At 43.4% G+C, this 13932-nt stretch overlaps 1 protein-coding gene across 5 annotated transcripts in view; it reads right to left on the reverse strand.

Moving 5' to 3' along the window:
* Positions 1-7532: 7532 nt before the first annotated feature.
* Eva1a (eva-1 homolog A, regulator of programmed cell death) overlaps positions 7533-13932 on the reverse strand; it is a 65592-nt gene continuing 59192 nt past the window's right edge. For all 5 annotated transcript variants that reach the window (XM_023718473.1, XM_023718472.1, XM_023718471.1 and 2 more), the window contains one exon: positions 7533-8718. In XM_023718473.1, the coding sequence (XP_023574241.1) occupies positions 8345-8718 (374 nt within the window). In that variant the 3' untranslated portion in view covers positions 7533-8344. The remainder of the gene's footprint in view (positions 8719-13932) is intronic.

The following is a 13932-nucleotide window of genomic DNA, read 5'->3' on the forward strand; positions in this document are numbered from 1 at the left end:
TATAAAATACTTCCTCGGAAGCTCATTTTATTCAGTGTTATTTTGCCTTTGTCACATAGGGATGGCCTACTCACCCTTCCACACGTATTGAGGAGGCACCGCCCACTGGGAGAAGTACACAAAAAGGCAGAAAATTTCTCTTGGCTTCTGGATAGGTTGCCACTAAGCCACAAAGTAAGAATAACATATTAAGGAGAAAATACACATCCCTTTTCTACCAAAATCCTTGAGGTAAGGATGTACTATTCTCATTCAATGAATTCACTTGGGAATATCAAGAGACCGTTCTGAGTAGCCTTTTCAAACATTTGCCACACTTGACGTCACACAGGACATATGGCATCTGATACTCTCCATAAAAAGGCTAGAGATTGTAACCACAGACACAAATGGGTTTGATTATAAAGGGAAATTTTCAATCACTCTTCCTATATGGATGTGGCTTTAGGATTTGGAGACTAAATGTGTCCTGGTCTTGGGCCCAGAGAAATCTTTCTTCTTGGAGCCTCAGGGGTTCCTGTGTTTTTCAAATGATAGCTGGAAGTGAAAGTCATTTTTAATTTTACTGTTGCCAGCAGTAAAGCCCAAGCCTCTCTCTGTTGACTTTTGAAAAAAGCAAACTAAATGGAACAATGGCTAGAAAAAGACTCTCACATACTAGTTTCTTCTCTCAGGGACACAGTGGATGGCTTTTCCTATAAAAAGAAGATGAAATGTGTCTAAAGGTCAAGTGTCTCAGGCCAGATGAACGCGGCTTGAAAGCAGGAGTAATAAGGGATATACGACTTGGCTCTTCCGAAGGCACAGTAGCACTCCAGGGAATTAAGTTTCGGAAGTTTCCTTCCATTTGTTCAACCCCTGAAGGACTAGATTGGCCATCAGTAAGGTTAACAACAGCCATTATAGTTCAAGAAGAAAAACCCATGGCTTTCAAGCTGTAAGGAAAATTTAAAACTCACCAGGCTGAACTGAAATTAGAAAATGCATCAAAAGCTCTACCACATGTTCACGGTTCTGTTAAAGTAGGGGACGCTGGGAAGGACTTACAGTTGGAAGAGACAGGAACAAAGAAAGGAGAATTGAAGGAAACAAAGCTTGTGTAAATATGCAGGGAGGGGAGAAGAGCTGATGGGAGAGGAGGGGAATGGGACCAACAGCACGCTATATCCTGTACAGATACAAATTCCCTATGATGAATGGTATCATTATGTATATCTAAAATGTGCCAATAAAAAGGGGAAACAAAAAAATGGTTGATGGTGAGTGGGGGGGAAAAAAAGCAGATAAATACTCATAACTTGAGAACTTACCCTCATCACAAAAACAAATCAAGGCTGGGGACTCTGTGGCATAGCGCACTGTAGCAGGTTCTACTGTGTTCTCTGCAGTTTCATTCATTCCTTTATCAAGTAAAACACAGCTAGATGCAGTAGACTATATCTGTAATCTCAGCTAAGCAGGAGGTTGAGGCAGGAGGATCATTTGAGCCCAGGAGTTCAAAGTCAACCTGGGCAACAATGAAACCCTGTCTCAACAAAGACAGACAGACAGACAGAAAAAAAACATTTAAGGAGATATTACTGTGAGACAGACAGGCCTTGCACACATGCTGAAAATATAAAGGTAAATAAAATATAGGACACCTGTCAAAGGCTCAGACCGTAGGACAGAAAGACAGCTGCAGAAAAATGACCCTCAGACATGTTCAAGAAATGGTAGGGACACCATGGAAGCATTAGAGTGTATCTGAAAGAAGGAAGGCATTCTTATCCCAGAGTGAAAAAGCAACTTGAGACTTCTAAACTTTAAAAAAAAAAAAATCATAAATTTTCAAATCTACATTTCACAAAGCAAGGTCATGGTACAGATTTTTGAGAGAACCGGGTAAAGCCATCGATCACCTGCCCTGCAAGGCTGTATTTGCAGTGCTCCATCCAAAATTTAGAGCACAGAAATAATGTAGCCTGAGCGCTGCGAAGGCTTGTTTGAGCTGCCTGACAATGAGATCAACTACCTTTATCCCATCAGGTTTTTTTTTTTTTTTTTTTTTTAAAGTCCACCTTTCAATCTGGGCAGTCACAATGTAGCTTGGGAAGAGGATGGAAGACATAAGAGGAGGCTAACGTTGCTCTGCCTGCAGCAGATTAAGAAGAGCAAGTTTAGTTCTTCAGAACTGTCAGTGTGGTAAAGCGAGGCTGGCACTCACGTGACAGCTACGATGGGGGAGGGACTGCCGGATGCGCTTCGCTGCAACCAAGCAGAATTCAAAATATGCGTACGTGTGGATGATTACTAGAATAAAATGGAGTGTCATGTACAACATAGAACTAAGCAATATTTAATGCAGGAAGGAGAGGCAATGAACAAGCTGGCTTTGAATTAAATGTGCATTATTAGAAAGGGAGGTGAGCAAAAATCCTTCATGCAAAGTATAAGAACTTAAAAGTCTGACTTAGCACTGTGCCAAGTAATTGTTGTTCCCGTTACTTGGGAGGCTGAGGCAGGAGAATAGCGAGTTCATAATGAGCTCGGGCAAGACAGTGAGATGGATGTTCTTCGTTTTAGGCACAGGAAAATGTCTCACAACGCTATGGCGAGAGTAGTGAACACAGTGAGCACAGGATATGTGCAATTAAAGGACCTCCTAACATCCTGGGGAAACCTTGGGAAGGCTTCCTGGTGGAAAAAATGCAGGTCTTGAATCTTAATGATAGGTAGAAGGCTGAAAGAAAAAGAATGAGGGAGAAGTATTTTAGGCAGACATAATAGAATAAATAGTGTGGCAGGGAACTGTAAGCCACTGACAGGAGCCAAGGAAGGGCAGAAGAATCAGCATGGGAAGGGCCGGCCAGATAGCTTAGTGGACTAAAGCGCCTGCCTAAGCAGGGACCAGGGTTCGATCCCTGGTGTGCAGGGCCAGCTCCACCCCTGGGGTGCGCTGCACTAAATACATTTAAAAAAAAAAAATCAGTGTGGGAGATATGTGAGAAGGACAGCATGCAATCAAGTTTTTTTTGGACATTTTTAATAAGTAATATTAAGAAAATGAGGGGCTTAAAAAAGGAATGGTTACATAGGCAGCTGTGCGCTGAATCTGGATATTTGGGTAGCTGTTTCCAGGATGACTTTGGTGGGTGTGTGTCTGCATGTATAATTCAAAGAGGGGATTTATCACATTAGTTTACATGAGCAGAGGCTGAGTGACCTCACGATGGCCATCTGAAGCCCAGACAGCTGAGGAACCAGTAGCTGCTCAGTCCAAGAGAGAGAGGGACCAAGAATTGAACCCCAGGTTGCGGCTGAGGCCTGTTGCCCTGGAACAGTTGCTGGTAGAAGTCTGTACTCAAAGGATGAAGAATCCAGAGTCTGATGCCCACATTTGACGGCAGTAACAAGAAACTCACAACTGAAGCACATATAACTATGAATGAGCTCCCCTCTTCTTTCATTTTTTGTTCTACCTGAGGTCTCAGCCTACTGGACAGTACTACCCATGTTCAAGTTGGGCCGCTCTACTCAGTTTGCTAACTGTATCGAATTGTCTCTGGAAACATCCTCACAGAGATAGCCGGAAGCATGAGTTACCAAGTGTCTAGGGGGCTCAATTTAGGAGAGGTAACAAACAAGATTAACCACTGCAATGCACGTATTAAGGATTGGAAAGATTTGGTAATTGGTTACCTATGAAGGAGTCTTAAAGGGTCTCTGGTTTCTGACTTGGATAATTATGTTTACTTTGTCATTCACTGGCAGGGATTACAAGTAGTAAGTCCCAGAAAAAAAAAAAGTGTGATATAAGATTTGTCTTAGTCTTTTCTGCTGGTATAAAAGGATGGCACAGATTGAAGGAGTATAAACAATAGAACTTAATGCACTAGAACAATAGAACTTAATGGTTCTAGAGTTTGGGAAAGGCAGCACAGATGGGCCACATCTGGTGAGGGCTTCCTTGCCATCATAACATGGCAGAAGGCTAAGTTCTCACAAGAACAAGAAATTAAGGCTGGCCGTGGTGGCACTCGCCTATAATCCCAGCTCTTGGGAGGTTATAAACAGGCAGATCATTATGAGTCCAATCTAGTAGTGAGACCCTGAACACCCTGTAGACCCTTCCCTTACAAATACAAAAAACAAAATTTAAGGAGAAATTGGACTGGACCCACTGTTTTTATCAGGAATCCAGCAGCACAGTAAAGATACCCATTCATGAGAACAGAGCCCTTGTGACCTACCTTCCTCTGAAAGCTTCTACGTTACAACAGTACTGCAATAAGCTTTCAGCCTAAGTTTTGAGAGGACACTGAAACCACAGCAGAGTTGTCTGGCTGTCTAACAAGTGATGTAAAACTACCACCGAGTGACTTGCTCCTGGATCCTGGTGACTAAGATGGTAGAAGGGCTCTATTGTATGATGTTTGGGACCATGACTGGCAGGAGTCAGGTGACAGGACTGTAATCACTTCAAGATTCTTCTCTTACTACTAGGGCAGGGGTGCTGCTGGCTGGAAGATGAAGTCCAATACGTTAGAATTAGTAGCCGCTAGCCACTAAACCAGAGAGCAACCTGCACAAAGCAGTGACAGCCGGAACATCTAGAATTTGCCGAACACCTCTGTGAGGACCTTCTCCTGTGGTGGAGGGCCAGTTGGCCATGAGTCTGAAAGTTTACTGGGAGGAGGGACAAAAGAGAGATACAGAGAAATTAAGAGAGACAGAAACATAGAGAGATAGAGAGAGAATGAGTGGGCAAATCATTCTATAAGGTGCCTCAAGATGTGTGAAATAAGATCAGTGGCTCAAGGTTAGAAGATGGGTTCATATTGAAGAGAGTGAGAGAGTAGAGGTCATTAAGAAAAAAGTAAAAATATCAAAAGAAATGATAAGTTGATGGTTAATCTTGTTAATATTAAGCAATATAGGAAATTAGTAAAACATACTTTTGGTGTGTCCATTAGGATATTTCTAGAGCCAAGGGGTGCATGGAACAGTAAACTGGAGAGAGACCTGCGGTAATGTAAACAGCACCATCCAGTAGGGTGGTGGTCTGAATGAAATGAAACAGGAAATCCTGCTAGCTCTTTCTCTTTCCCTCCTTTCTTTCTTCTCTCCCTTGCTCCTGGCTGCTGGGAATCTCATCTGCTGTGCCTTTGTGCCCTGGTGTTTCTGCCTCACTAGTCCTAAAAGTGGAGCCAGCTGACTGTAGACTAAGGCCGCTGAAAATGTGACTCTTTCCTCCCTTAAGTTGACTTTTTTGGTGAGCTAACAGAATAAGAGAACCAAGATAAACTACAGGAGAGGTGCAGCGACCACTGCAAGTGTCAGCTCAGAATCCTGGGTCTATTTTCATCTTAGCCAGGCCGACGTCTTGGCCACAACTGGACCATGGTTGAGCACGCTGCATGACTCGGGCCACAGCACCCTTCCCTGTGATTTTATGCTCAAATTGTGGAGCAATTAGGCAAGTAATCCCAAGTGGTTTAGGTGTACTGAGTTGATGGTGATCACTGCAGGTCTGGTAGAAGTTGGTGGGGCCTTCCTCATACCTGAAGAGGATTTCTCTCTGAAGTTTTCTCATACCTATCCTCTGGTGCTTCATTGCAGTACCATGTAAGACCAAGAAAAGTGCACCCAAAGCATCTCTTTCAAGACTTCTCTATCTTCTGCTGACTTCTGAGCTAGATAAGCTGTGAAGTGCACCAACTCTGCACAGATGCACCCTGTGAGCTGAGTGGGAGTTGGGTTAGTACTTACCTGGATGCTCCCCCCCCCCGAATCCTCATATGCTCAAAGGTGGAGCTTTTGAAAGGTGATTGTGTGTGTTATGGGCCTGTTGTAGCTAAATGCAACATGAGAAGATGGTCAGAAGAGGCAGTAACTGGTGCCGTGGCCTAGAAGGGAATCTCCCTCCAGCTCTTTGCTTAGCTCTCTGTTTCCTGGACACCATGAAATGAGCAGCTATTCCTTGCCATGTCCCTTTGTCATGCTGTTCTGTCTTAGAGCCAGCTCACTATGAACTGAAACCTCTTTAAACTGCCAGACAAAATAAACCTTTCCTTCTTTAAATTGTGGGCACTGGGTACTGTGTCTCAGCAACCCAATATGCTTAGAGTTGTAAAAGTGTGGTAGTTTCACCTTCAGCAGAAAAAAATAAGAACAGTAGCAGGTAAAAAAGCAAGAGCTGAGAGCTGAGAAAGACCAACTTCTGACAGCATTTGAACCCCTGAGCCCAATCATTCCAAATCTGTCTTTCAGGTTTTGTGAATCTTTTCTGTTGCAGATGCAAATAGCCTACATAGAAACAAAACCAGGAGGGGAGTGGTAATCCTGAAACATCAAACTGGGTGAGTCATGACAGGGAAAGGTGAAAGGCTGGAATTCTCATTCTATGAAGCAAAGCAGCTGGTCAAACTATTACCTAGTATATTTGTGGCTTAGATAAATATCTCCACCACACTAACAATGAGAGCAACATGGACTCAGTAGAAAAGCATAAGGACAACAGGGCAGGGACAGTAAAAGCCATGTGCCCAGAGCCTCCTCAAGCTCTTCTGCTGTAGCCACTACTTAGCAAAGATCATAATTCTTCCTACTAATCAGCTTTGGATACATCCTGGAGATAAAAGTAGCTCCCAATTGTACCTCTTTTCTAAGAGGCAGAGAACAAGACAAATGATGTCAATTAAAAGTCCAGGAAAATGGGAATGATTCCTACTGCTGTCACTATAAGACTAAAATTACAATGATAGGGATCACAATTTAAAGATACCAACTGAACAAAATGTTGACAGTTGTTTCTGGCCAAAATGAGGCCAATCATGGAGGCCACCCATCAAAGGGTTTAGCCATCCTTGTCAACCACAGATGATGACTGCTTGGTTCTTATGGTGACCAAACCCCCCACCCCCAACAGCAACAAAAACCACCCTATAACTGAGAATGAATGGTTAAGGAGAGCCCATTGGAAGAAGTCTCTGAACATCACCTTAAACCTAGTAACAAAATCAATGAGCAGGAGAAATCTTCCCAGTAGGCAGGCTTTAGCACATCCAGATAGGCGGCCCAAGGAACCTGCCCTTGGGAGAAGGGAGCCACCTATCTCACGGTTCCTGTTGAACCCCCTAGAGGATGCTGCTTCCTCTTCTTCAAGTCATGTCTAATACAGCAGTCTTGACTCTTCTCTCTCTACCAACTTCCTCTCTGCATGTGGGGCCCATCATCTTAACGTTAGCATTGGGTATGCCTTCCATTCCTGTCTGCCTAACAATGACTCACATGCACTGAGACTCAACTTGCAATCTACAGAAAATGAAAAGCCCATAATCACACAGGAAGCATTTTAATCCTGAAGGGCCTGGCAAAAGCTTATACCTACCTATATAAAAGGCTTTCATTTAAGCTAAGTGTAAGATAGACATGAAACAAACAAAAAACATTTCATGTAGCATTTATTTTTTAATCCCATCTTATTTTCACTTTAGCTCTCACCTCTCATTATCCATCCGTTTCTTGGAAATCCTTTTTTTAAAAAAAAAAAAGTTTGAAATTACGATTATTTGGAATGATAAATTTTTCTTCTTTCCAAAGAGGGATGATACACAACTTTTATTCTTATGCAGCATTTTCAAATATGCATGTTCATATACATATATATTTCATAAACTATTTAAAATAAAAACCCTTCATCCTCTGAGATTATTGACATTTTTCTAGTCCACTGACACATCTCCCATAATACAGTAATTCCATTCATTTTCATGAATGAGGTGGGGACTATATTAAAAAATAGGATTTTAATCCCTGAGGTGCCAGTTAAAATGGAGAGGTTGCCATTGCAACACAATTAAAAAAAAAAAAATTAGTCTTAAATAATAAGCACGGATCATGCTATCTAGATCAGAATCACCTCCACAGCAGGAGTCACTTAGAAAATTGCATTTCCTGGGTCAAGGTCACCCTGATGCCTCCAGCTCTCATACTATAAGAATATTTCCTTTCGTAAAGGAATAACACATAGCAATGAAGTCTGCAGAAACTTCTGAGATCCTCAGAAATGGAGAAAGCATAGCCCCGTGTCTCAAATCTCCATCCACAGTGTTGGAGACCCGGTTTCAGCACCATTCCAAGCCCTGGAAAGGTTGATGAACCAACCTGGTTTTTCTTCTGCTCCACAGATAAAGTCAAAAGGAGAAATCAGTGCTGGATAAAAAGCTGACGAGTCCTGCTTTTCTTTGCCGCCACAACATTAGCAGAGCTGGGTTCAGCTCCTTGTCCCCACCGCCCCTGCAGACTTTCCCCTTTCCAGGCTGCTTCTAGGGGTGCGGGGGAAGGGGGTGCACCTGCGCCCCTAGTAGTAGCGATTCAGGCTGCGGGTGCCGGGCACCTCGGGCTGGCCATTCATCCAGATCTCTCTGATGATGCGTTCTCGCTCCTCCAGCCGCTGGGCTCGCTCCAGCTCCTCCGCCGACGTGAAGACATTCTTGTTCAAAGTCCTCTCAAAGCGGCGGTGTCTCCGCACTGACCTGTCCGACGTGGTGTCCGAGCTGTCCTCCTCGCTGTCGCTGCTGTCACTGCTGTTCTCCCCATCCTGCAGGAACTTCCTGCGGGGACCTCGCCTGCAATCAGTGTGGCAAGAGATCCGCATCACCAGAGCAGCCAGGGTCACGACCAGTCCGATGCACACGCCAGAGACGAAGTACAGAGCTGCTCGCTCCGGGTTTTCTGGAGGAGGGGGGAGGAGGAAGGGGGGAGAGGGATGGGCGAGGGGAGGGGTGGTTGAGGGAGGGGAAGAAAAAATCATCTGAGAGGAAAACTTCACATGCACACCAAATAGGAAGAACCGTCCACACCTCTTATCAGACCCCAAGCTTTGATGAGTACTAACGCTGCCCTCTTGTGTGACAAATTTCTAAGTACCTTTATTGACAAATAAGGACATAAGACTATTTTTCTTTTTCAGTTTTAGCTCTGCAATTATTTTCAAATGAAAAGTTAAAAGACAGAAAAATTGTAATTCTCTGCACTGTATGCACAGCATCTGTGCTTAGGTGTCGTTCTTGCTTAAGAGTGAAGAGGCTGAAGAGTCTGCACCTGTACCAACGTTTTCTGCTTGTGAATCTCTTCAGGCAACCCCATGAATTTCTTTTTAATCACTGTGACAGGAAGCTGCTGGGACAACCCATCTCCTGGTGTCTGCAGCCTCCAGCAACCAGCATCCCTTAAAGGCTGGCCCTGGGGCTTACTTGGAAGAAAAAGAATGTGATAAAAGCAACAGATGAGTCTAAGATGAGGCTGTGTAAGTCTGCGGCTTCATCTTGCCCAAGCTCCCTGGTGTTTCTTACTCTCTAACTCTGAGGAAGCCAGCGGCCATGAGAGCAGTCATCCAGAGGGGCCCAGCTATCAAGGATCTAAGAGCGGCCTCCAAGCAACAGCCTTCAAGGACCTGCATGATGCAGGAAGCCTTGTGGATGAGCCTGTGAGTGAATCACCCCTTGGTCTCCGGCTTTGCAGCAGCCTGGTGGGAGGTGGGAGACCTTGAACCACAGAATGCGGCTAAGCGGTACTCAGATTTCTGAATCACAGCAACTGAGAAGTAAATGTATGTTGTGTTTAAGCCCATGAGTTCTGGGATAGTTTGTACATAGCAACAGATATCTTACACAGTGAACTGCACATCTATAGCCAGTGTGGACACTTAGGAATGAGATCATCAAGTCAAGTGAAAGAGGAGGAAAAAGCTGAGCTCTTCCTTGTGGAAAAATAATATAATTATTCTCTTGATGAGCAATATGCTTAGTGAGCCCAGTGGTGATCCCGGTATGATGCACTCAGTAGAATGGGAGGTTTGGGGGAGCTGTTGTCCCTTCCCAGGAATGAGTGAGAACAGACTACATGCCTGATCTGTTTTGTTTTGTTTGTTTTTTGCAGTACCGGGGATCAAACTCTGGACCTTGTACATTCCAGGTACGTGTTTATGCCACTGAGCTGTCTCCCCAGCCCAACATGCCTAATCTCAGTCACAGGGCATCACCAAGCTAAGAGGTTCAAGGCAGACATTAGCGAATTAACTTTCCATATTCCATATGAGGGATTGAAAAACAGAACTAAGATCTGTATGTACACGTACCAACTCCTCATGAGAAATGTAATGATTACTGGTATGCCTCCAAATGTATACTTGTAAGAAATAAAAACTAGGAAAAAAGATTCAACTTGAAAGTAATACAGGGGCTGGTGAGATGGCTCAGTGGTCTAAAGCACGTACTTAGAACAAGCTTAGCAAAGCACAGGGACCGTGGTTCAATCCCCCAGCACCACATACCAGCCAGCACCGCCCCCTGGTGGGCTGATCCGGCCACACACACACACACAAATAAATAAATAAATAAAATTAAAAAAAAAAAAGAAAATAATACAGATTTCTTCGAGAAATTTTCAGATCTGTGTATTTATATCAATAATATTTTTCTATTATTGCATAGTGTATACAAGTTATTTTTAATTATTGGATAGGACTATCATGGTATATACCTACTGAAGTTGATGTGGTTGTTTATTGATAGTATATAATTATTTCATTAACTCCATTATATGATCAGAGCCAAGCTATAAAATAATCTCCTTTTCTCTTTCTTCTCTTTTGTCTTCTCCCACTTTCTCCTTTCTTCCTTTCGAGTTATTGTCAATAAAATAAAACCCAAGGGATAAGACAAGGTATGATAACTTCCCTAAATCATATGGCAATTAGAAAGGACCAAGCAAACAAACCCAAATCTGCCCACTGTTGAAGCCCACTCCCTTCTCATTATTTGCTGCCTCACACCCCAGGTCTGGCGCATCCTGGGTCCCACCCTTCCCAGAGGTTCCTGTCTACAAGAGTCTGGCTGCCTCGCACATCCTGACCCCATAGCTCAGTGGTCTGTGCCTAGATGCAAAACTGGTCACCAAACAAAGTAATTCAAATTATTAATGTCAATGTTAGAAGACAAATTTTGCCTCTCATGACTGGGCAGTATGTTCTTTTCCAAGTCTGCTTCTAATTTTTTTTTTTTTTAATGTATTTAGAACAGGGTCTACAGGGTCTCACTACAAAGATTAGACTCATAGTGATCCTTCCAGTTTTTCAGCCTCCCAAGCACTGGGATTACCGGTGCACACACCCTGCCCAGTCTCACTCCCTGTCTCAGGGCACCCCTGGATTGAACCCTGGCCCCTGTGTTTGCCTAAACAGGTGTTTTAATCCACTGAGCTATTTGGCTGGCCCATTTCTAATTCTTGATTTCTAGCAAAACAGCAAAAGAGAAGCCAACTCCCATTGCCGTCTATGTTGGTTACTTTTCTCTCATTGCTGGGACGAAATACTTGACACCAAAATTAAGGAAGGAAAGGTTTATTTAGCTCACAATTAATGGAGGTTTCAGTCCATACTTAGCTGGCTCCAAGGCAGAGCGGCACATGACAGAGGGCAGCCATTCATGGCTGTGGGAAATAGCAAATAGGAAAGGGAGGAGCAGGCGCTAGCAAGCCTCGGTCCCTTCCTTACATTACCTGCAGATTACCCACCCCAGGGCAAGTGTAACACTCACACCCACACTCCCACATTGGATCACGAATTAATCACAATCTCTAGAAGCCTGGCCAATAACTGCATGAGGCTTTGGGGAGAGAACTAGACACAAAACATAACACCATCTAATATACCATTAAAAATAATTTAGAGGGCCAGGGAGATGGCTGAGTAGAATAAGCGCTTCCCTGGCAAGCGCAAGGGTCTGAGTTCAATCACTGGTTCCATCAAAAAAAAAAAAAAAAGTAGGATGACAGATCACTCTGCTTTGGGCATAGAATACAAATTGAACTCAAAGACTTGAGTGACCTCATTATAAGAAAGCCTCTTTTGTTTTTCTCTATGTATTTATGTGAACAAACTTGCTCAGCAACTACATCTATGAAAACTCAAAACTGGCAGTAGGATTTTCAATGAATCAACCTCATGTTTACAAGAAGTTGCATTTAGCTACTAATGCAGAAACTAAGGAGACGTCACCTCGAGAAACACATTTCCTAAACATTTTAATAGTTCATGTTGAAAAACTCCCCTGTAACTTCCAACTTCATGTAGACTAGATCTCCTATTGAATATACCTTCTTTTACCCCAATCTATCTAGTTTCCTCCTTCAGTTCTTTCCTCTTACCTTTCCCCTCTCTTTCCTTCTCTCTCAATGGTTCCATTCTGTCTGAGGCTTCCCTTCAATCCACCAACTGTCTAAGCCCTAGGTCCAGGGTCATCCTTGTTCCATCTACTGAATTAATTAATCTCACTCATTCCTCTTTACCTTCCACCCACTTCTCCCTGCCATTTCCCCATCCTTGGGCAACCCCTGCAGCTGCTGAGCTTGACAACTGGAGTCCAAGCTTTTTTACCCCCACTTCATTTTTCTCATGGCTATCAATGCAACATTTTAAATTAGGGCTTCTGTTATGAGACATATTCTTTAAAATTAAAAAAAAAAAAAAAGAGGAATGTTAAGGAGCTCACAAACTTGGATCTGATCTCTTTCCTTAATCATATCCCAAATGCCTTCACAAGAGCCTTTATTCCAGACAGACTGAAGGCCTCAGTACTTACTCATTCTCAGCTCACAAGTATTTCCTCTTCATTACTGTACCTGACTCTTCTGCTTGAACCACCAGCGAAGCCTCTGGAATTTTTCCCATGGATAATTACCCTTCAATAAAACTGGGCCATCCTCTCTTAAGTTAACATAATGCTGCTTCAAATGATGTGCACTGAACTTCACAAATCTGATTTTCCCTTTTGACATTACGAGACAATCTAAACAAGTTTTCTTAGATTCTACTGATGACTACTTCATTATCAGTACTAAAAAAAATTCTCTACAGAAAGTTACTGTGAAAATTCTGCCAGAGGAAAAGAATTAAGATTATCCTGAATGGGGGCTGGCTTAGGCAGAATGCAGTGGCTCGGGTTCAATCTCCAGCCTGCCGTGCCGGCCCCACCCGCGGGATGCACTGAGACAGCACGGGCGTGGTGGCGCAGGCCTGTAATCCCAGCACTTGGGAGGCTGAAAACAGGAGAATCACTACAATACAATCTACATGGTGAAACCCTATAGACCCTACCCTAAATACAGGGAGAGAGAGAGAGAGAGAGAGAGAGAGAGAGAGAGAGAGAGAGAGAGATATTATCCTGAATGGGCTTTGACTTAAGAAGTATGTTTCTGAGTATATGAACTAGAGATAAGTTTGTGCTGCTCAGTAGACCCTGGAGAGACAGACAGACAGACAGACAGACAGACAGACAGACACACACACACACACACACACACACTGCACCCCATAATTGGATCACTGGGACTGGCAGGCTTTGCCTCCTTTATTAAACTAAACAAATTGGTCCAATTCTAATGCAGCCACAGCTTTTCTAGCTAGAATGCAGTGCACCTGAGATAGACAGGCCCGCTTCTTATAAGCTTGCTTGAAGGAGATGTTCCCCCAGGAAGCTGGACATGGACAGACAGCAGAGGGGACTCTCCAAGAGGAGGACACGTGGGTGAGCAAGCAGAGCCACCATGCTTGGCATTCTGTGGACATTTCCTGTGGAAGATCCGATTTTTATCCTTTAGCTCTCCTACCTGGGCTACAGAGACACCATATTTTGTCTGCCATCAGTCCTTAAACTCAAGGAATAAAATTCCTCAGTCAAGAGTTAATCTATTTGGATCCTTACTGGGAGAAAGAGGATCAAAGTGGTCAGTTATACTGTAAGGTCCACATCACCCAACAAACCAACCTCTCTTTTATTAATGCTTAGCATTAGAACATCATTCAACCAATCTACATTAATAAATTAGAAATGCACTTGAGACAGGCTGCCTTTTTAAGACTTACTGTGAGCTCAAGTGTCCACAAGG

This window comes from Octodon degus, unplaced genomic scaffold, assembly GCF_000260255.1.
Source record: "Octodon degus isolate 3935 unplaced genomic scaffold, OctDeg1.0 scaffold00058, whole genome shotgun sequence".
Classification (NCBI taxonomy): domain Eukaryota; kingdom Metazoa; phylum Chordata; class Mammalia; order Rodentia; family Octodontidae; genus Octodon; species Octodon degus.